The following is a 20401-nucleotide window of genomic DNA, read 5'->3' as shown; positions in this document are numbered from 1 at the left end:
TTAATCTTTAAATTAGTGTTTACATTTCCAGTTAATTTACTATAAAATACTGTAAAAGTGAGAAAATGAGAGAAAAATCCTCATTAACCTTCAGTCAATACTTCCACAAAAAGTACCTTATTTCCAGGTAGGGAACTCATGTGCAGACATTGTAACTCATGTTGCTATTGTCTACCAGTTTTGACAGACACTAACAGACAGTTTTTGACAGACACTAATTTAATGACTTTGCATTAAATACTTACTTGGGAAATCCTCTACACCTCAAACTTCCCAACTGCCTAGCCAATATGGGAAACATTTTGAACATAAAATACAAGCAAAGCCCCATCTTTGCTACAGAGAATTACACTAGATTAGGAAAGAGAAGAACCCGCAGTTGTCAGAAAAAGGTAAGATTAGCTCAAAGCATATCAGTTATTATAATTATCTATTTATAAGATAACAATGCCTAGAAATGTCAACCAATAATTTATGCTCCAAGTCACTTGGTACTGTACAGCTGAAAATATCCCTGGCTCCAGATTACTTCATATCAGCTTTCAAATCCTGACTGAGCAGAAGCGTTCTTGGTATGTAAACAATGAGTAATAAATTGCAAGGATCAATTTCAAAGTATCTCATTGAAAAATGCTGGCATGAGGGATTATTCCCCATATAAATCAGACCATTAAGAGAGAGAACAATTCTTCATTTCTAAGCCCTGCTACAGGACAGCTGTTGAACTAGGTACAGTATACAAACACATAGCTGGAGTTCTTTGCCTACTTCCAGGCAAAAAAAAGCAACTCAGTTAAAAAAGCAACAAGATCTTCTGAATTGGTGTGCTCATTCCTCACTGCTGAATGAGTCTGGCCAGCATGAAAGAACCTGACAATGCTCTGAAAAGAAAGGGAGTTTCTCTTTGACACGCAGGATAAAAACGGCTCCTTTAAATCAAAACAGTTGCCAATTATGCAAGTATCAAGAGAATGCAAAGTGCTACCACAGCAGAAATGGAATGACTGCTCCTCAGTAATGTCTTGTAAAGGCAAGGCAAGGCGGAGTGGAAGGACACTATGAATCAGATCTGTAACAGCAAAAGGAATGCCCTAGAGTTGTATCATGCTTTGTTAGCACCTGTCTGGAGTGTGAATAAAAAAGGTAAAGTATGGGCCAGGGTTTTCATTTCATTTATTTATTTTTTTCTTTTTTATTTTTTTTTCCATTTTCCATGTCTATTCCGCTTTATCAGAGAGAAGACAAGTTAGAAGGTGGGGCACAGGGCACTTCCTTCCCAAATTAGTCTCTATACTGCACAGATGCTGAACTACATGGACAGTCTTGCAGCATTTGCTTTGTGCCTGCTCATGTTTAGACCTTTGTATAAAGTGCAAAGGTGAATAACAAAGAGAGGAACGACAGTCTGGATGGTCTGTTCGGAGGTTCTGGAGGAGTCTTGATGAACAAGATTCTATAAAACAAGATGGATCCTACTCCAAAGTGAATTTTGGCAGAACTAAGAGGCTGTTCATTTTGCTTTTGCTCATCTTGACTGAAAGAAATAAATATTCTGTACCTACATGTTTAGGAAAAACAACCAGTCAAATCAAACATAAATGCCTTGCCAGGTTATTACCCCGCAATTCACATGTTAAGCATGACCAAGACAGAAGTAACCTGAGCACAGCTAGCTAGGAGATTCCAGCAGGGATCTGCTGGAGACATTGCCCTACCACCAGCCCTCTGTATGCAGTACCGTGCTGGTCTCTCACCTTTCAGTTCCTGTAGCTGCATCTGGTACAACAGATCCAGCTGACCAGAAAGTAAGTTATGGTGTGGCAATTATGTGAACTGTGTCCGTAACTGCACTCCCAACCTTCTTAATGCTGCAGCTGCTTGCTGACAGGCATGCTGAAGTGCAGGGAAATGCACACGTTAGTAGCAGAGAATGCAACAACTCCAGGGCTAAATGAACCTGGAAGGAGAGAGAGGCTGGGAGTGCAATGCAGGCTTATTAGGTAGGAAGCACAGGATTTGGGTCTTACAAGGGGACTGAGAAAGAAAGGTGCCAGACTGGAGTCCTGTTTTGACGTGCTGAGCACAGGATTTCAAAAATGTGAGTATTTTGGAGTGTAATTTCTGAGATTTGGGCTAGCTTTCACAATTTCAGTATGAAATCCCACCCAAACCCAAGGGCATAGAAGTGCAAGATTGCCAGCCCATGCAGCAATATGTATGGCATGTCTCACCAAGGCAAGATGGTGAAATGCTGCTCCAGCTCCCATTGTCCTTGCAGAACATCTCGAAGTCGCCCAGCAAATAGTAGCCATTGTTGCACTGATAGGTAATGGTACTGCCAGCAAAGAAGTCCTCAGCTGCATAACCCCCGTTTTCTAAAGGTGGAGGCACTCCACAGCTGATTCCTGCAATGTGAATGAAAAAAGGGCACAAGTCAACTTCAGAATAATTCCACATCAGAGCCACCACCAGAGAAATTTTCTATGCAACAACTGTGGAATCCCATCCACAAGCAGGCCCCAAATTTTTCTGAGGTAGCTAATTGATTCCAGGTCCAGTGGAGGGCCTTCATTTTTTCTCTGACAGAGACTGAGCAGGACTCTCCAGCTCCTGCTACTCTGCTAGTTCTGGAAAAGCCATCTGTGACTAGTATCTGAGCAGATGCCTTTCAGTCCCAAGACACTTCCCCTGATAATCAATGATCCCTGGTGAGTTTTAAGGAGAAAGGAAAAATAAGTTTGCATGGAGGTTCCTAGCGTTTCCCTTCACTGAAAAACAATCTCAGTGTTACTGTGTTTGAGCACCGCAAAACTAGCTATGATGGAGAGATGGGAACTGACCTCACAACCCTTGGCATCACTCTGACTTTGACTATAGTAAATAATCCCTGCTGATCCCAGCTGTGCCAGCAGAAGGTGTCACTGTACGTGGCTGCTGGAGGCTGCTACTTATTCCAGCAGAGCTGCTTGCATCTTCATTTCAATTAAGCTGACATGTACTTACTCCAGTGGTTACACAGCCCATTGTTGTAACCACAAGGACTGTAGCAATTCCTTGCTCCCCAGGTGTTTGTAAGGATCACACAGTACGACAGTGTGAGTGTTTAGAGCCCATGGGATTGGAAGCCAACTACTTCATGCAAAGGGATAGAATGGAAGAGCCTGTAACAAAGACAGGCTGTCAGTGGATGTGGACCTGTGGATTTGGGGGGGTGCGGTAGCAGAAGGAGGAACAGGATCCTGGTGGGTGAAGGCAATGATTACAATGAGCTGGCTACAATCAGTAGAACAATCTTTTCTGACTAGGCCTGTACCACACTGTCCACTATAGATTTTGTGGTTCTTTATGCAGGAAATAGCTATCTTCATTCCACTTTCATTAATCAGGTACTCAGGGAACAGGCTGAGAAAGGTGAGCTGGGCCGTCATTCACTCAACATACTTGTGGCAGGCCTGTTCTAAGCTCTGTGCTCAAAGGGGGAAAACTGCCTGGCCCATTACAGAGACTGGATGACAACACTAACAGGGTTCTGGTGCCTTGTCATTGGTAACACACCAAGAAAAAGCAAAGCTGTCTCTGCCAGAGAAATTATGCTTTAGTGAAAAGGGCTTGCTTTTGGGTATATCTCCAAATGCATGCTATTTTGGCAGAAGAGGAGACAGATCCTGTATTTGTGCTATGAACAGCTGAATGAAGGTGAAGACAAGAAAACCACATAAAACCTAGACCAATCTATTTTAAGGTGTTTTTGACAAATTTGATGATTTTTCATCAAATTGCTGAGTAGTTTTGGGATCATGCAATACCTACTTCTGCATTTAACTTACGGTTCCACTGAAATGAGAAATACAGTCAGCTCCACCGTTTGCAACTACAGTCACAGGTACAGTCATAGAAGAGGAGAACACAGAAAGGAGACAACAGGACTAGGAAAGCAGGAAACAAAGAAGCTTGGCAACCTAACTGTATGTGGCAGAAATCTTAGCAGAATTTCTTAGCAGAAATCTTGCAAGTGCTGGAGTACCTCTAAGTGCTGACAGAAATATCTGTTGCCTTTTAAGAAACTACTCTCTAACACACTAATGCAAAAGCTTTTATTTCAAACCAGACATTCTCAGTGACACTTAAAGTTCAGATACTCTAGCATTTCCTGTGTATCTTCCACATTCCTGGTGCCACAGGATAGGCAAACTCAGATAATCAGTTTGCTGATCCAAATGGACTGATTTCCGCCACAGGCATTAGAAACTGACAGAAAAGTTGGCAGAATCAGATGGCAGTATAGTTCCTGCTCAGTAAAAATTGAGTTTAGCTTTAAGCATGTATGATGATATCACATCATACGTATTGTATCATACATATGATATCAAACAGATATCATCTGTAACATGGATGGTTTCAACCATATCACAGCTGAAGGGATAAACAAGCCCTGAACAGTGATAGGGTCTAAACAGAAATTCATGTTTCCTAACCCTGCCAGCCCACTGAAACAACTCACTTTCACAGCGTGGAAAAGGCCGTGTCCACTGTCCCATGTTAAGGCAGTGTTGAACAGAGTTTCCCACTATCTGGAAGCCTGGGTCACAGGAAAGGCTTACTTTTGACCCTGGCTTTAAATCAGATGAAGAGGCACGCAGATGTGGTATGGATCCTTGCAAAGATGGACAGTCTGTGGACAAAATACAGGCATACAGTAAGAGATGCAGCTATGTGCTGAAAGGAATACATTTGTTAATTGACTGTTGATCTTGTATAAATTTATCCAGGAGGAAGTTTGGGGAAGTGTTATGCTAAGCTACATCCTACTTGGACGTAACCTTTCAAAAAGCTTTGGAATCATCAAAATACAACATCAGGAAAGAAATTGGTAGGAAAAAAGGTGAGGAGGCAGCAGGTACTTTAATACTGTCCAATTATTTTTATAAGAAAAGACAAGAAAAACTTCCTTCTGACCAAACAACATCTTCACTCTTCCCCTATCTCAATTCAGGAAATAATAAATCTCTGTCAGAGATTCCAATGAACTTTTGTTACAAAACTCTGGAATTTGAGGAATGAAGGACTGAATGTTCCAACTGTTAAGTTATCAAAATAATTTATTCAAGGTTAGTAGGGCAAAGGCTGCAAGCTAGCATATTTAACTTCAAGAAATAGTCTTACAGGATTGTTCAGATGAAAGGGGTTCTAGTAAATAAAGTTCTAACCAGCACAAAATATACTCTTGTAATCTATCTTCACTCTTCCAACAACTCCTGGAAGGAAATCTGGCCAGGCTAGTATATTTCCTTTTTGGAGATCTTCTGGACAGGACGTAGCTAGAGATTTTACCTATGGATTTAAAACAGATGGTTAGGCGCTGATTAAAGAACACGTAGGAAAAGACTATCAAAAAGAAATACCTTCCATGTCTGCATGCAACATGAGAACAAATTATTGCATGAGTGATGTTCTTCCCTCCTAGCACAAGAGGCCTTCGATTGAACTAATTGTAATTCTCTACTTATAAGCCAGCTAGCTGGGGACAGGAATGTATGGAGGTAATAACTAATGGAATACTTGTCATACAAGCCAAGTATAAAACATGATTCTTGAAATACAACTGAGATTGTTAGTGTGAAAAAAAAGAAATGTATTTATGTCACAGAAAAAGGTACATATAAGGATGCAACCTGAAGAGGAAACTTGATGTTTTAACAATTGTTAAAAAGGAGGCCATCTACTTTTATGTTCAGGGAGGCTTCTGCTATGTAGAAGCATTTTAAAACTTCTTATGAAAGTCCAGGGTTTTGAATTCACTGCATTACGTTTGCTCATTGTACCTCCAGGGGTAAAAAGGAAACATAGTCCCAGAGGGTAACCAGGATTAAGGTGTATTAGTGAGAAAGGAATATTTTCTTCAGCACCATGAAAAAAAGGAAGAGCAAAGAGGAACAACCCAGTGGCCTGGGTGCATCTCACTACAGCTTATCCATGAATACATGTAGTGTAGCTTCAGAGCACAGCTAGCTGGTTAAAACCCATGTGTGCCCAGTTCCTGGTGAACAACTGGGAAACTGCCTTTCTCAGTAGCCTAATTGGCTTCTGTCCAGTCTCCACTGCATGAAATGAACTACCAAAAGCAGTGTACTATACTGCCTTTGTGAGAAGGTAAGGTATACCATGAACCTCAGACTGAGTTATTCTCACATCACTCCTCTCCTGAACTCCAGTCAGGCTGATCAGGGTCTAAAGACAACTTAGCTGAAGAAGAGAGTGATGTGCTCTGTTTATACAGAGGCTATTTCAAGGATCTCACTTCAACAGTCTGTGGTGATAGAAACAGTTACAACCAGGAGCTGCAAACAATATGTGAGGAATTTGCAGGGAAAATTTTCCAGTGGGGGTCAGGCAGGTAAGGAAACTGTCCCTTCAAAGCTGTATAGAAGAGAACGTAGAGCTGGAAGGGACCTCACAGTTCATTAGGACAAGAGGGAATCGCCTCAAGTTGCACCAGGGGAGGTTCAGGTTGGAAATTAGGAGACATTTTTTCTCAGAAAGAGCAGTCAGGCATTGGAACAGGTTGCCCAGGGAGGTGGTGGAGTCATCATCCCTGGGGGTGTTTAAGGGAAGGCTGGATGTGGTGCTTAGAGACATGGTTTAGTGGGTGACTTTGGTGGTAGGGGGATGGTTGGACCAGATGGTCTTGGAGGTCTTTTCCAACCTAATGATTCTATGGTTTTATTCTAGGTTTCCATGATTAAAGACAATTCATATTTCTACTGCTGTCTACTCACCAATGAAACAACCAGTCTGTAGGTTTAGCTATAGAAAATAAATGGGCAAGTGGGTGAGCAACTAAAGCATACAAAGATCTTAATGAATGGACTTAGCCTTCCTGTTATTCACTGCACAACATATTCCGTCACCCACTTTCCTTTATGGCCAAGAACAGGAAGGTAAGACTTAATGAGTAGTTCTAGCTGGCTAGTACAAAACTGATAATAGCAGAGATAATTATAGTGATTTACTATCCCAAGTTTTAAAATGAATGAGGTAAAAACCTTACTGCAAGCTTACTTGGCTCAGTTCCCTGTCAGGTCATACACCTGTCTTTTCAGATAAACAAAAATACCACAAATGACAGGCAGGATTTTCTTCCTCACCATAGCTGTACTGCATTTTGAAGCAAATGGGAATTTTACCTACCCTGTCAATAGCATTAAACAGAGGTGAACACCAAGAAAGACTCAGAAAATCCCACTTAAACTCTTCACAAGTGTGTCCTGTAAAATCACATGTAAGTTCATTAGCTTCATAACTGCTGGTGCAAAAAACTCTAAAGATTTGGTTTGGCAATGCAACACGTGATGACATCAAAGGCTAAAAGTAGTAGTAGTTGATTGCTGGGCAGTTATGAACCTAGCAGAAAGACAAAGTAGTATATAAATGGACAAAGAAACAGAGAAGACATTTGGATGCTGTAAACAAAGATTTTGCTTTGCTTCTTTTCTATTTCCTGCTCTTCTCATTATTTATTATTGAGCCCCTTCCCCCATGAAATGCCCCTGACTTTGAACTTGGTCTTTGATATTCAAGTGTTACCAACAGATACATAACTTCTGACTTTTGGGACTGAAATACTAATGACCAGGAAGAGGTGATGGAGCACACTCTCATCAAGTTTGCAAAAATCAAACCAGAGGTAGTAGTCAGTATGCTCAAGGGCAGAGATGAATTCACAGGGACCTCTACAGGTTGGAGGTGTGGGCCAACATGGACCATGTGAAATTGAACAAGAACAAATTGGAAGGACAAAAACCCTCTGAATGATACAAGTTGGGAAAAGCCTGGACAGGGAGCAGCTCTGTGGAAAAGGTCCTAGGCAGTCTGGCAGGCAGTGAGCTAAGCGTGGAGCAGCTGTGTGCCCTGGCAATAATGAGAACCAACAGCATAGTTGGCTGTGTGAACAGGATCACAGCCAGGAAGCAAGGGAGGGATTACTCCCTCTCCTCAGCACTTCTTAGACAAGATCTGGAGTACTGAATCCCATTTTGGGCTCCACAGTACAAGGAAGACATTGACAAGCTGGTGCAAGTTCAGGGGAAGGCATCAAGAGTGTGATAAGCTGGAACATTTGAACTGGTGTGTGAAGAAGAGGCTGTGTGATGAAGGCTGCTTCAGCCTGGGACAGAGAAGGTTTTGGGGTACCTAACAGCAGCTCCTGGAGAAGTATGGGGAGGTAATCAAGGAGACAGAATCATAGAATCATTTAGGTTGGGAGAGTGAAATAGTAGTCGTAAATTGAAGTGTGACATCCCAGCTGGATTTAAAGAAAAAATATTCACTCTGTGGATGATTGAGCACTGAGACTTGTCTCTCAGAAAGGTTGTGGGATCACCGTCCTTGAAGACATCCTTTGTTCCACACTGTGTTTTTAATTCTGTGTAAGTTTAGTTCCAAACCTGTATTTTTGGTAGAAGCAGTCTAATATTCAGTTCTACTGATCATTTGGACTTTTCCTGGGACTATGTAGCTAACAGGTTTTTCACGGTGTCTAATGCATTGACTGAAATCCTGATGCCTCCCCTCTGTAGATTTACCGTGCCTTTACACACAGCAGGATGAGGGAACTGAAACCAGTAAAACAGGCCCTGAGCTCATTTCATTGGGTCTCTCCCTTCCTAGTTTTTGTGTATGTCTTTTGTGTATTTCTCTTTCAAAGCCACTTAACACAGAAAGGCTCAGTCAAAATAGTAGGTTACTTCAGTGTTGATCTTACCATACCTACTCTTAAAGCTACTCATTACACTAAGCACATTATACTAAGAGAGAGCTTCATCTGGTCCCCTCTGAATTCTGTGGGAACAGAGGTCTGTCCAGTAAGCTAACTCTGAATGCCTTTTCAAATGTCCATCCTATGCTTAAATTCCTCTGCTCAAACACTGAGGTAGGGACTTACCTGCTGTGGAGACAGGACATGGTCCCAAATATTGAGTTGGCTGATAGAACCCACAAAAGATTCAGCTGGATTGAATCCTTCTCCTTTCTGATCTTGCTCTTGTCCCAGTACAAGTGCACCACCACCTAGAATCAGAGAGAATTGTAACAGTGTTAGGAAACACCACTTTACGGCTGCAATCCCCACAGGAAGATGAAACAACCAAACAAAACTTTTGTTGCCCTATGTTAGTAAGACTTTTACAGTATTGGTCTAAGAGGGCTTCTAGCTCAGCATTCACTGTAACAAGTATTACAGGGCAACAGAAAATGCAATTTTGAGCAGGTGGGGCATATTTCACAGTGCTAGTTTGAACTTCCTGCTTTAAAGAAAGCTGAGGAAGTCAGGCAGAACAAATTTGATTCCAAACCCTCACACAGCTGATTAGAGTCAGCATTCTGACATCCACACAAATTAAATTTTTCTCTCCTTGACCAACAATACAGATTATGTGGATGTGTATTACATAAGTCACAGGAGTGTGTGGACCACGGGCAAAATGTAATTGAGCCTGCACACTTTTTTGGGTTATGTCTCTAAGATAACTCCAATGTGATTGGCAAGTATAGGGACAAGCACAATGTGCACAGACTAAAATGCCTTTTTTTTTTTTTTTTTCTTTTTTGATATGGGAGTTTTAAAAAACTCTAAGTTTTGAATGTGGTGGTATGAAAACACTATTGAAAACAGTCTAACATCAGGCCTTTCATAGCTCTTCGATCCTGAAGGTATTCCTTTTCATGTCTTCTGATATTACTGGGAAGACTGCTGACCACAATGAAAACAATGAAATAACAAAAACCACCCTGTTAGGAAGACGTACAAACATAACTTTAAAAAGATGTCTGAGAGTAATGGGAAAAGGTTAATCTGATCAACTTTGAGAACACATTTTAAAGAGAAATGTCAGTTAACCTTCTTGTGTGAGAAACATATTCTCACAAAGCCATTCCGAAAACAGCTCAACACAGGCTCCTTTGTGGACTAAACTCTGAAAACCCCAAAACAAGCTACCTACTACTTAACCCTAGAAATCCGTAGTTGGTCTTCAGTAAGGCTGAGGGAACTGTCCTCATGAGCAAGAACAGCAAACAAGATCCCTGCCTAAATGTTGAAAACATCCTAAAAACACAAGAATAAACATTTATTTGGAGGTACAGAAAATTCTGCGATAAAAACAGAATAAAAGCAACAGATCTGGTGCAATATAAATAAATCATACCAGGAATTTTTAAGCCGACAGAGAGTCCAGTGCCTCCATCAGACAGCTTTCCATCAATGTACACTCTCCATGCCCCATCCGTGCATGTCCATGTGACTGCAATGTGATGCCAGTTACCATCATTCACTGCAGGACAGTCTGTGATCTTCTCTTTCCCATTTACGTAAAGAACCCAGCTGCATGGAAGGAAGTTGAAAGCAGACTCAATTGCATGAAGCAAATTGAAGAGCATGGCTAGTCCCACATGACTCAAAGAAATGTTATTTGCTAAACAAGATGACTTTGTCTTCATCACACAAGCAATCTGTCTTGAAATAATTGTACTTTCTGAGAGAACTTGGAATTTACCACTATCACATGCACAATAAAATGAAATAAAGTAATGTGTTCCTGTTCCAAAATGTGAAGACTCAAGTCATGGCTGCATAGTGGATTCCTAAAGTTGTCTCTTGAGTCAATCTCTGCTTTTGGCATCACACCGCAAGTACCCTGAGTGCTAAGCTTCAATTTTATCCAATCATTGTTTCAATGTGTCATTTAAATATGATGTAAATGTAGTCCAGACAAAAATATTCTGCTTCTTAAACTTCACTGATTTCTTGCAATTACTCTTCTACTTGGCAACAAAGCAAGGAGAAATCAAAACAATAGGGAAACTCCAGTTACATCCAGATTTTGGATGCAGGTTTTCCTATGCCAAGACAGGCAAAGCTGACATTCAGACTTTTGGCCTGTTTTTTTTTTTCTTTGTTTTTTTTTAAATCAATTCAAGACATTTGTAAGCCACAGAAAAGCAGAATTGTGATTTACCCATTGTAGTCAGTCAGAAGAAATGCATTATCACTTCCGTTCTCCACTGCGTAAGAAATGGGAGTCCCATAGTTGGTGGTGTCAGTGGATTTCATCCAGAATGTACAGGTGATGTCACCAAGCGATGGGAAAACACCATCAAGAATGACATACCCGTAGATACCAGAGACTTCAAAATCAAGATTGAAGCCAGAGGACTGTTCTGCAACAAAGACAAACAGCTTTCAGAGCTCCATTCCTGAAAACACAGAGACAGTACTGAATTGATTCTAACCACATATAATAAAATGAACACATCTACAAAAATTATTCCCTTTAAATTGGTCAGAACTAGAAAGAATGTACAGCAGTTTAGCATCAGCCAGCATACTGAGTTTTCCAAGGCTAAAAAGAACAAAGGATTTGAAGAAACACAACAGAAAATGAAGCTGATAATCTAAAAAAGAACAAACATGAACCCTGCACAGCACTGGATATGCTTTTCAGCCATCTGCCAATGAACTGACATATCCATCTGCCATCCAACAACCCAAAGGGGTGATCAGCTGGTGCCACTTCACCCACAGGAGTCAATATAAATTAAAAAAACACAAGATTTCTGTTGTTCTGAACCGAAACACTGATATAGAACAATTCTGTGCTGCTCACAGTCAATGCAGAGTGGCATGTGTTATCAGAATACTACATGAAAATATACCATCTGGAGCTCTCCTGAAAGCTGGGTGGTATTTAAACTCAAACATAGGATGTCATCTATAAGACCTGTATTGTCCTCTACCGTCTCTGTAAAACCACCACAGTTCCTCAACTTCTGTTTAAAGAGTCACCAACTAGTGTAACAGTACAATTTTAATTGTTTGACTCAAAGACAAATGGAGTTGAGCCTTGTTGTTGTGTAGTGTAACTCCACCAATAACCAGGTGGAAATTGCACCAGGTGTTATCAATTTTGGCTGACTGTAGGGAACTTCTAAAACTGAGACTACCAGACCCTAATCTCTAGCTCTGTGATGCAAAGTCCTACATAAAATACAAGAAACAAAAAGAGCTAATTAACTAAAACACACAGAGCAAACACAAATTACATTTGACAGACCAACTGGGTTGCAAAATGGTAGACCTGGGCCTTAGGAAAGAGAAATTCATATAGATATGACTTAGCACACATGGTGTTACTTGTCTGCAATTACATTTATTAGCACTGCAGTCACACAGGTTCCACTCAGCCTTTCAGAGTCCCACCACCCTTTCTGCTATCTGCTTTCTGGGAAAGCTGTATGAAATCAGTTCAGTCAGTGCAAATCTTGCCCAGAGACTTAGTCAAGCCACCTTTTTCTGACACTTGGTCCTGTGTACCTGTTTCACACCTGCTGCCTGTAAAGCCAGGGGGACATTTACAAACGTACGAGTTCAAGGCATCCACACAGGTGGCTTGGTTTAAGCAGGGACTGGAGTCACAGTCATTGACGTTCACTTCACAGTTTGGTCCTGTGTACCCTGTCACACACAGACACCTGTGGAGGAGAAGAAAAGCACACTTCAAACGTGCCTGCTGTAATTACAAAAAAACCTGGCCGTGAGGCCAGGTCTGCCAATGGGAATGGCATATATTGAAAAATCAGCAGAAGAGATATTGCAGAATTAACAGAGTTTTGTTTTGGTTGTTCCCTTTAAGTATGTTAGTATGCTATAAGCAGATTAGACTGCACCAATTTAGCTCTTAATAGGGACAATACAATATTTAAATACAGTGTCTGCATTTCTTCATATGAAATTGGGAGATGCAGTCATTGAATTCCTATGAGTGAAGCATGCCTTCTAGAGTCTGTAGAATTACAGGTAAGAGGCATTTGACTTTGCAGGCACAGAACTATTTACACTGAGGGAAAACCAAGATATATGAAAGGCACCAGAACTTCTGGGACTTCAGGGAGGGAAAGACTTGTTAAACCCAGACAGCAACAGCTGTCTCTACAGTGATCCAGGATATGACATTCTTACTGGTATTCATAACTTCTGATCTAAGTTCAGATACCCTAAAGCATACAGAAGTATTTGGAAGATTCTATCAGCGTTAATGTGTTAATGTTTTCACCTTTTTATTCCCAGCATGTATATCTCTCCCTGTCATTCAGGCTCCAGAAAAGTAGTATTACCACCTAACATAACCTGTTGCTACCTATTCTAGTGGAAAGAAAGACAAGTGCTTGAGGTTTGGGAAAGTGGATTTTTTTTGGGAATAACAATATTCACACCTGTTCTGGTTTTGGCTGAAATAGAGTTAATTTTCTTCCTAGTAGCTGGTATTGTGCTGTGTTTTAGACTTAGGATGAGAACCATGCTGATAGCACACTGAGGTTTAGTAGTTGCAGAGCAGTGCAACTACAGTGCAACTACAGAGCCAAGAGCTTTCCAGCTTCTCGTGCTGTCCCACCAGTGAGGAGGCTGGGGGAGCACAAGGAGCCTGGACGGCACACATCCAGGACAGCTGGACCCAGGGATGTCCCTCAGCATGTCGCATCATGTGGGACAATAAAACTGGGGAGAAAGAAGGAGGAAGCACAGGATGTTCACAGTTAAGGTTTTTGTCTTCCCAAGAAACCTTCACGTGGGATGAAGCCCTCCTTTCCTGGAACTGGCTGAACATCTGCCTGCCAACGGGAAGCAGTGAATGGACTCCTTACATTGCTTTGTTTGCTCCTGCAGCTTTTGCTTTACCTATCAAATTGTCTTTATCTTAAGCCATGAGTTTCTGCACTTCTTCCTTTCTTATTTTCTTCTCTATCCCACTGAGGGGAAGTGAGCAAGCAGTTGCAGTGGGCTTAGCTGCTGCTCCGGGTTAAACCACAATGAACCTTTCACACTCTACCATATTACGATCCCAACATGCTTATACATTGAACCGCCTATTTTCTTTGCTGCCTTCCTTGGAATTAAAGGGTAGGGACACTAGGATTTGTTTTTTTCCCTTTTAAAATCTCCTTTTAGTTGATCAAACTGCCAAATCCCTTGCTGAAATCTAAGAAGTCCAAAACACCATGACAGATCTGACTTTCCACACTGATGATCATGTCAATCATCCAATCATCTATTTTTCACCTGAAGCTGTTGATACCATCTCTGCATGTAGCCCCATTCCTACAGGGTCTGCTGAGACACTCATCCATGTTTCTTTCACACAAGACACCAGTAAAACCTGGGAGGCACTTGCAGTAGAAACCGCCAACTCGATCTTCACAAATAGCTCTATTAAGACATGGGTTTGAAAGGCATTCATTGACCTCAGTTTCACAGTGAGCACCTGAGAAGAAAAGAACAAAGTAATAGCTCCACTTTGATTTAACCTGAAAAAGATCACTGACCCCTGCCTGGTTTCTAAGGACTGCTGTCTGTTTTCTGGGAAACAGCCGACACCACAGTATTTAAGCAGGACTGGGTTTTACTCCATTAACTGAGGTAAAGCAGGCATAGAAGGGTTACAGGAAGCATCTTTGCATTTGTACACATTAACATTAATGTTGGGAATATGAATGGATATTGCCCACTGTATGAGTAATTTGTGCTGAATAAGGAAATCATCATAGTAATTATTCTGATCAACTAATGAAAAACTACTACAAAAAACATTAAGCTGGAACCATAGCTCTCATGAGAGACATGAAAGCCTGACACACATGAATTACAGATTTCTAGAATAAAAAAGGCTTCATGTTGCAATCACATAAGAATGAAGAAACTGCATGTGATTTTATAGTGGAGTTCTTTGGCAACATGACAATCAACAGATATATCTGGTTGTTACAGAAATCTATGAAAGCAGTAGAACATGGGGATTAGAAGTAGTTTTAATATAGACCATTTAGTCCACTGTTACAATAAAATGAAAGTTTTTAAAAATTCAATTAAAATTAACAATTCATACACTTTTAACAACTCATTCGAGCCATATAAACTGCATAATTATTTCCTCAACACCATACGGTAACTTAATGGCAAAGTTTAGAACAGAAGACCAATCACCTAGTAGATCTTCTGAAACCACAGTGTTGCACTACAAGGACACTAAGAGATTACATAGACCTAGAGAAGCTAATACACCCAAATCAACAAACCGTATACATAACATACAGCAATAAGGTTGAAATACTTCGGCCAGGGTAGAAAGATATTTCTGGGGGTCAGAAAGAGTGAAATCTGGCTTTCACAAAAAATGGTGTACCTGTGAACCCTTTTGCACAAGTGCAGTGGTAACCGTTCTTGTCATCAACACAACGGGCTCCATTCAAGCATGGACTGGAGCTACATTCATTTATGTCTTCCTCACACAGGAGACCTTCAAACAGCAAGAGTGAAAAGGCATGATCAACACGTAGTCAAGGTCTGCATGGTGCGGTGACTGAGTATGAAAGGCAGAGCTGCACTGTAGCTCTTGCATAATAAAAGGCTGCTGAGATTGGGTGATAAACTCCATGTTTGACTGCACTGCTGCAAACATACGCAGAGATCATCTGCATTATATAGCTGCTGGGATGTGAAATATGGTAAGTCCGTGGTTTGTCTTTATGAAGTTTTAAGAACAATCAACAAGTGTCAATAAATGTATAGACATAAACATAATGGAGTCAATTTCTGATGGAAAACACCAGGCCTTTTTAAAAAATCTGCTCACAAAATGATGTCCTTAACAGCTTACTCCAACATTTAGAAATATGGTACTGTTTTGGCAAAGTACTTAAGCATGTCTGTTACCCCATATATTTCAACATCTACAACATGCATGCGTGTGACAGTTAAGAAGACTACTGAAAGAGGTAAGAGAAAAAACTGTTCACTAACTCATAGGGTTGCAGTATAGCAACTCCATAAATGCTCTGTCTGATCAGGTCATATTCAGTATCATAAGCATTTTTCCTGCAAGTATTTACTAGTTCTGTAATCTTCATTCCCTTTTTTTCCAGAAAAGTAATGTCACGGAACAGAAGCACACATGCACACATGCTCACAGAGACTGTCCTTTTATTAAAAAAACTATTCACATTCAGTGGAACTTTCCTCTAGCCTGTAGATCAGACGGCTTTCCTGTTAAAATTCCATGAATTTCAGTGAAATAAGTAACACAGCCCTTGTGTTTTGTTTTATCTACCTAGCACAAAAACAATGCCTTTCTGAAGAAGAAACAATAAAATTACCAGAATAGCCTGGTTTGCAATGGCAAACAAAGGTCCCAACGCCATCTTTACACAATCCATTGTTGTGACAAGGAGACGATTTACATTCATCCATTTCTGTTTCACATTTCAAGCCTAGAATGCAAAATAAAGGGCTGAGAACACAGAAACAAAACATGGAATTGTTCAGAAACACAGAAGTCATGACTGCTTAATGTAGCAAAACATGACTGATCAATTGAGTATGAAACCTAAAGAAAACTGGGATGTCTAGTAGTGTTTTAACGCAGACTTGAAACTAAATGCTGTTAAAAAGGTATGAAGCGTATCAGACAACAGTCTGATCAGTTCCAGATGGTAGCACTTAATATTCTGTTGCAAATAACACAGACCAGTGACTTTTTGATAATAAGTTGTCTGTTTGTTTTGGAGCAACTATGAAGCTGACAGGGAAGAGTACAGGAATATCTGGTGGAATTAGCTGTTTATAGTACAAATTTCAGGTTTTTGCTAATCATAAATATGACCAAGAAAAAGACTTTGAAATCCACAAAATGTTGTCCAATGCACTCTTGCGCAAGTCCATGGAACTTAACATAAACACCACTAAATAAAATCTCATGCAAAATCCCTTTTTTTCAAAAACTATATAATTCATCAAGAACACAAAGAGTTATTTCTTTTTTTTAGTGGTTACGTATGGTAAATCTGTGATGGATATTCCAATTAGTTATGCTATACTCTTGCACAGAAATATTCTGCTCCTTTATGTTTGATCATTTTAAAGGTTTGGAGCCATGTTAGCTCCTGCACCTGCTTCTCAGATTTTTTACCTGTATATCCAAGAGGGCATATGCAAATATATCCAGTTCCCAACTGTTTGCATGTCCCATTGTTGCGGCATGGTTCCAGGAAACACTCATGAAACACCTGCCACAAGCAAGAATAACACAATTACAGTAAATGTGGAAATATCCATGGAACAAAATATTCTCACTTTAAACTGCACACTCTATAGTCACTTTGGAAGACTGGGAACAAAAATATGGCTGGCATTAACTTCTAGAACTTCCTCTTTGTCTCCTCTGCACGCCAACCATTCTTATTTCTAGAGAAGAGCAGCAGCAGTATGAATTACTATTTTTAAATGACCTTTTAATTACCAACATATGATCGTTGCAGCTCTTCCCCTAGAGCTTTCTGAGCTATGATTGACAGGTAATGTTTTATACTATGTTGTGTTTTATATTAGAATTCTCTGCTTTGCATCCTTTTACACAGGCTAATCACTTCCTGCTGCTGGCCATTAGATGAACTGGTGGGGGACTTCACTGTATGGCATTATGCTTTCTCAGGTAGCAAACCCGAATTCAGTGAAGTCCTTGAGTAAATAGTCAACTACAGTCATGGGAGATCAGTCTGTCACCTGTCCATATGTTAAATAATGGTTCAGGTCAAACTTATTATCAACTTCGCTCCAGTAACATAGTATCTTAACTTTAGATTCGTACAAAGAAGCCTTGTCTCAGTTACAGATTGGGTGGGGGCAGATGATATCAGTAATGCAGCATCTATGGCAAATATTGTAACTAGAGAAGTTTCTACCATGTGAGGACTTGCCCATACTCCAAGTAGGTACTCAGAGCAGAAGGGAACTCTGCTTGCCTCTTGCCAAGTGTATCTATATTGTAATAAGCAAAACAAAGGTTTTACAACTGGAACTTGGATGCCTGGTGGCATCTTCTGGAATCCACCAAGTGGAAGCCATCAAATGACTGAGCATGGTCAACCTGCTTTTTACGGATTGGCTGAGCCTCCTCCATAGAATTTATATGTCTTTTATAAGCATGACAAATATTTCATACATCAGGTGAAGACTTCAAGTCCACAATTTAAGATCGTCAATAACTGATGCAGCCACTTTTACTCAACTAAACATCTATGATTATGAAGAGAGTTTGAGGGTTCTCTTCATGACTATCACAGTCATCTGTACAGGAAATATAGTCAGCATTACAATTACATTTTAAAAAACCTTAGTCATTTACTGCTGGCATAAGGCACTCATTTTCTTTCATTAGAGGTAATATTAGTAAACATATCTTGTCCTTGCCTGACTGCTGACTTTGTACTGCTTGCTGATATTTTCTGGAGAAACTGGTATCATCATCACACTCTCCTCAGCAGCTGAGAAAGTAGAGCCAAAACCTAAAGAGGAAAAATACGAAAATGTTGTCAATAATACTGTGTGGTGAGGTCCCTATTCTATGAGGGCATCACAATTACATTTTAACAACTCATCGAAAGAGATGCTGAAAAAAAGTGGATTTATGGGAATGAAAAACAGGATTTACAGTAACCACATAGGATTTTAAATATATATGTGTGTTTGTACCCATATTTTATGTGTATTTATACATGCATACACAGACAAATAAATACTTTTTTGTGTATATATATACACTGTACACATACATACATAGTGTGTATATATAACATATATATATATACATGTATGTATCCACGTGTATACATGGATATACATATATGTATACACGCACAACATACTCTCTATATCTATACACCGTTAATAAGCATTGGTACATATCAGAGTTACTTGTTCCATTTAGCACAGAGACAACACCAGCAGGCAAAAGTAATAGTGAATGTCACTGCTTGAAAGGAGAGTTCTACTTTTGTACTGAGAGCGAACAGGATGTTTTCTGTTAAGTTTAGTGCTGGCCACCCTTCAGAGGTTCCCTTTATTAACTTTCCTCAGGAGAGATAGTTCGGCTTACTTGAACAGTCTGTGATGGATCTGGCACCGATGATGGTTGTTGTTCCATAAAAGGGGCAAGACAAGCAGTAGGACTTTCCTGGGTCTGGCTGATAGTAGTCTCTGGGACAAGGGTAGCAAGGTGTCAAACCTGTACGAGAGAACTCTCCTGCGGGACATGGTACTGCAAGAGCAAAAGGACATTTTTTTAGAGTGATCGCTTCTCCCACATTTTCTTTCCTCCCCTCACAGTTCCTTCACAGGCTTCAAGGAGTAGGGTGAAACCTACTGGTAATTCAAAACCCTAAAAGAAACTTATTTACCTGTGCTGTTAAGGGAAATGTGGTTCTCAAAGGACTACGAAAGTATCTAGAAAGTATTTGTTTTTATTTTTTCTGCTGCTGTGGAGACAGCTTTCAAACGCAACTTCCTTTCTCTTTTCTCTCTCACACCTTGTTTGTTTTATTTTTCTTGAAGAAGGAATAAGGACAGGATAAGCCTTTTTTGTACCATTAATCCCTGCAGACTATTGCCTCTGTGGATCTTTCTGAAAAAAAAACTTTCCAAAGACAGCTGTGGACAATTTCTTCAAAAAATAAATGACACAAACTGCGTCAAAATATGGAAATTTTGTACAGAAACTGTGGAAACCATTCCTGAGGTAAGAGTGACATATATCCTGTCATCCCCATTCTGTTTTGTAAGGAAAAAGGTTTTATTTATTTTCATATAGTTAACTCTCACTGATTTCACTTTATTCATCTTTAGATAAGAATCCATCTTGGGAATTAGAAGGAGGGCAATTCAAACAAACAGGGTATCAGGAAACAGCCAGTGATTTTGCTGGGAAATGATGTTGATCGACATTTGAACAAAAGCTGACTTAAATCTCAGGCAGATGAGTTGGACTACATTAGCCCAAACAACTTTTTTTTTTGTCTGAACTCAATGTTCAAACAACTTTTTTTTTTTAATATATATTTTGTTTTAGAGATTTTACAGCCCCATTAATTACACACCTCCACAAGCTGAAACATCTACTGCGCCTCTTTTTACTGTTGTTGTATCTTCTGGGCAAGAGATGCAGTTCCTGGATCCAAATGCTGCCTGATATGTGCCAAGTGGACATGTTTCACAGGTCTCAAGACCATTAGATGAATATGTTCCCTGCTTGCACTGAGCTGTAAAGCAGAAGAAATCATAAAGACTAAGTGATGTCCAACAGAGAACATGGCTCGTAACCTCTGGAACTGATACTGAAATCACAATACACAACACAGACTTTTTATTTCTAGAGTTTCCTCTACTCTGAAGGGCTTCATGGGTACAAAAAACAAACAAACAGAAATTGTGGTAACTTACTCACTGTTAGTGTATTTGTGAATTACTAACCAACCACCTTCACACATGACTACAACTCAGTTACTCATTTTTAATGAGCAAAAC

At 40.1% G+C, this 20401-nt stretch overlaps 1 protein-coding gene across 1 annotated transcript in view; it reads right to left on the bottom strand.

The window, feature by feature from the left end:
* The window catches only part of SVEP1 (sushi, von Willebrand factor type A, EGF and pentraxin domain containing 1), a 127381-nt gene that overhangs the window by 37870 nt on the left and 69110 nt on the right, over window positions 1–20401 (bottom strand). The window contains exons 18-31 of the mRNA XM_035564545.2: window positions 19975–20136; window positions 18978–19139; window positions 18293–18387; window positions 17013–17109; window positions 16201–16314; window positions 15231–15344; window positions 14111–14312; window positions 12368–12525; window positions 11013–11214; window positions 10203–10378; window positions 8942–9066; window positions 5208–5331; window positions 4502–4672; window positions 2232–2405 (exon numbers count right to left, since the gene is read on the bottom strand). Coding sequence (XP_035420438.2) covers window positions 2232–2405; window positions 4502–4672; window positions 5208–5331; window positions 8942–9066; window positions 10203–10378; window positions 11013–11214; window positions 12368–12525; window positions 14111–14312; window positions 15231–15344; window positions 16201–16314; window positions 17013–17109; window positions 18293–18387; window positions 18978–19139; window positions 19975–20136 — 2076 coding nt within the window. The remainder of the gene's footprint in view (window positions 1–2231; window positions 2406–4501; window positions 4673–5207; window positions 5332–8941; window positions 9067–10202; window positions 10379–11012; window positions 11215–12367; window positions 12526–14110; window positions 14313–15230; window positions 15345–16200; window positions 16315–17012; window positions 17110–18292; window positions 18388–18977; window positions 19140–19974; window positions 20137–20401) is intronic.

The sequence above is a fragment of the Cygnus atratus genome, chromosome Z (assembly GCF_013377495.2).
Source record: "Cygnus atratus isolate AKBS03 ecotype Queensland, Australia chromosome Z, CAtr_DNAZoo_HiC_assembly, whole genome shotgun sequence".
Classification (NCBI taxonomy): domain Eukaryota; kingdom Metazoa; phylum Chordata; class Aves; order Anseriformes; family Anatidae; genus Cygnus; species Cygnus atratus.
This window is presented reverse-complemented; position numbering and strand designations above follow the sequence as displayed.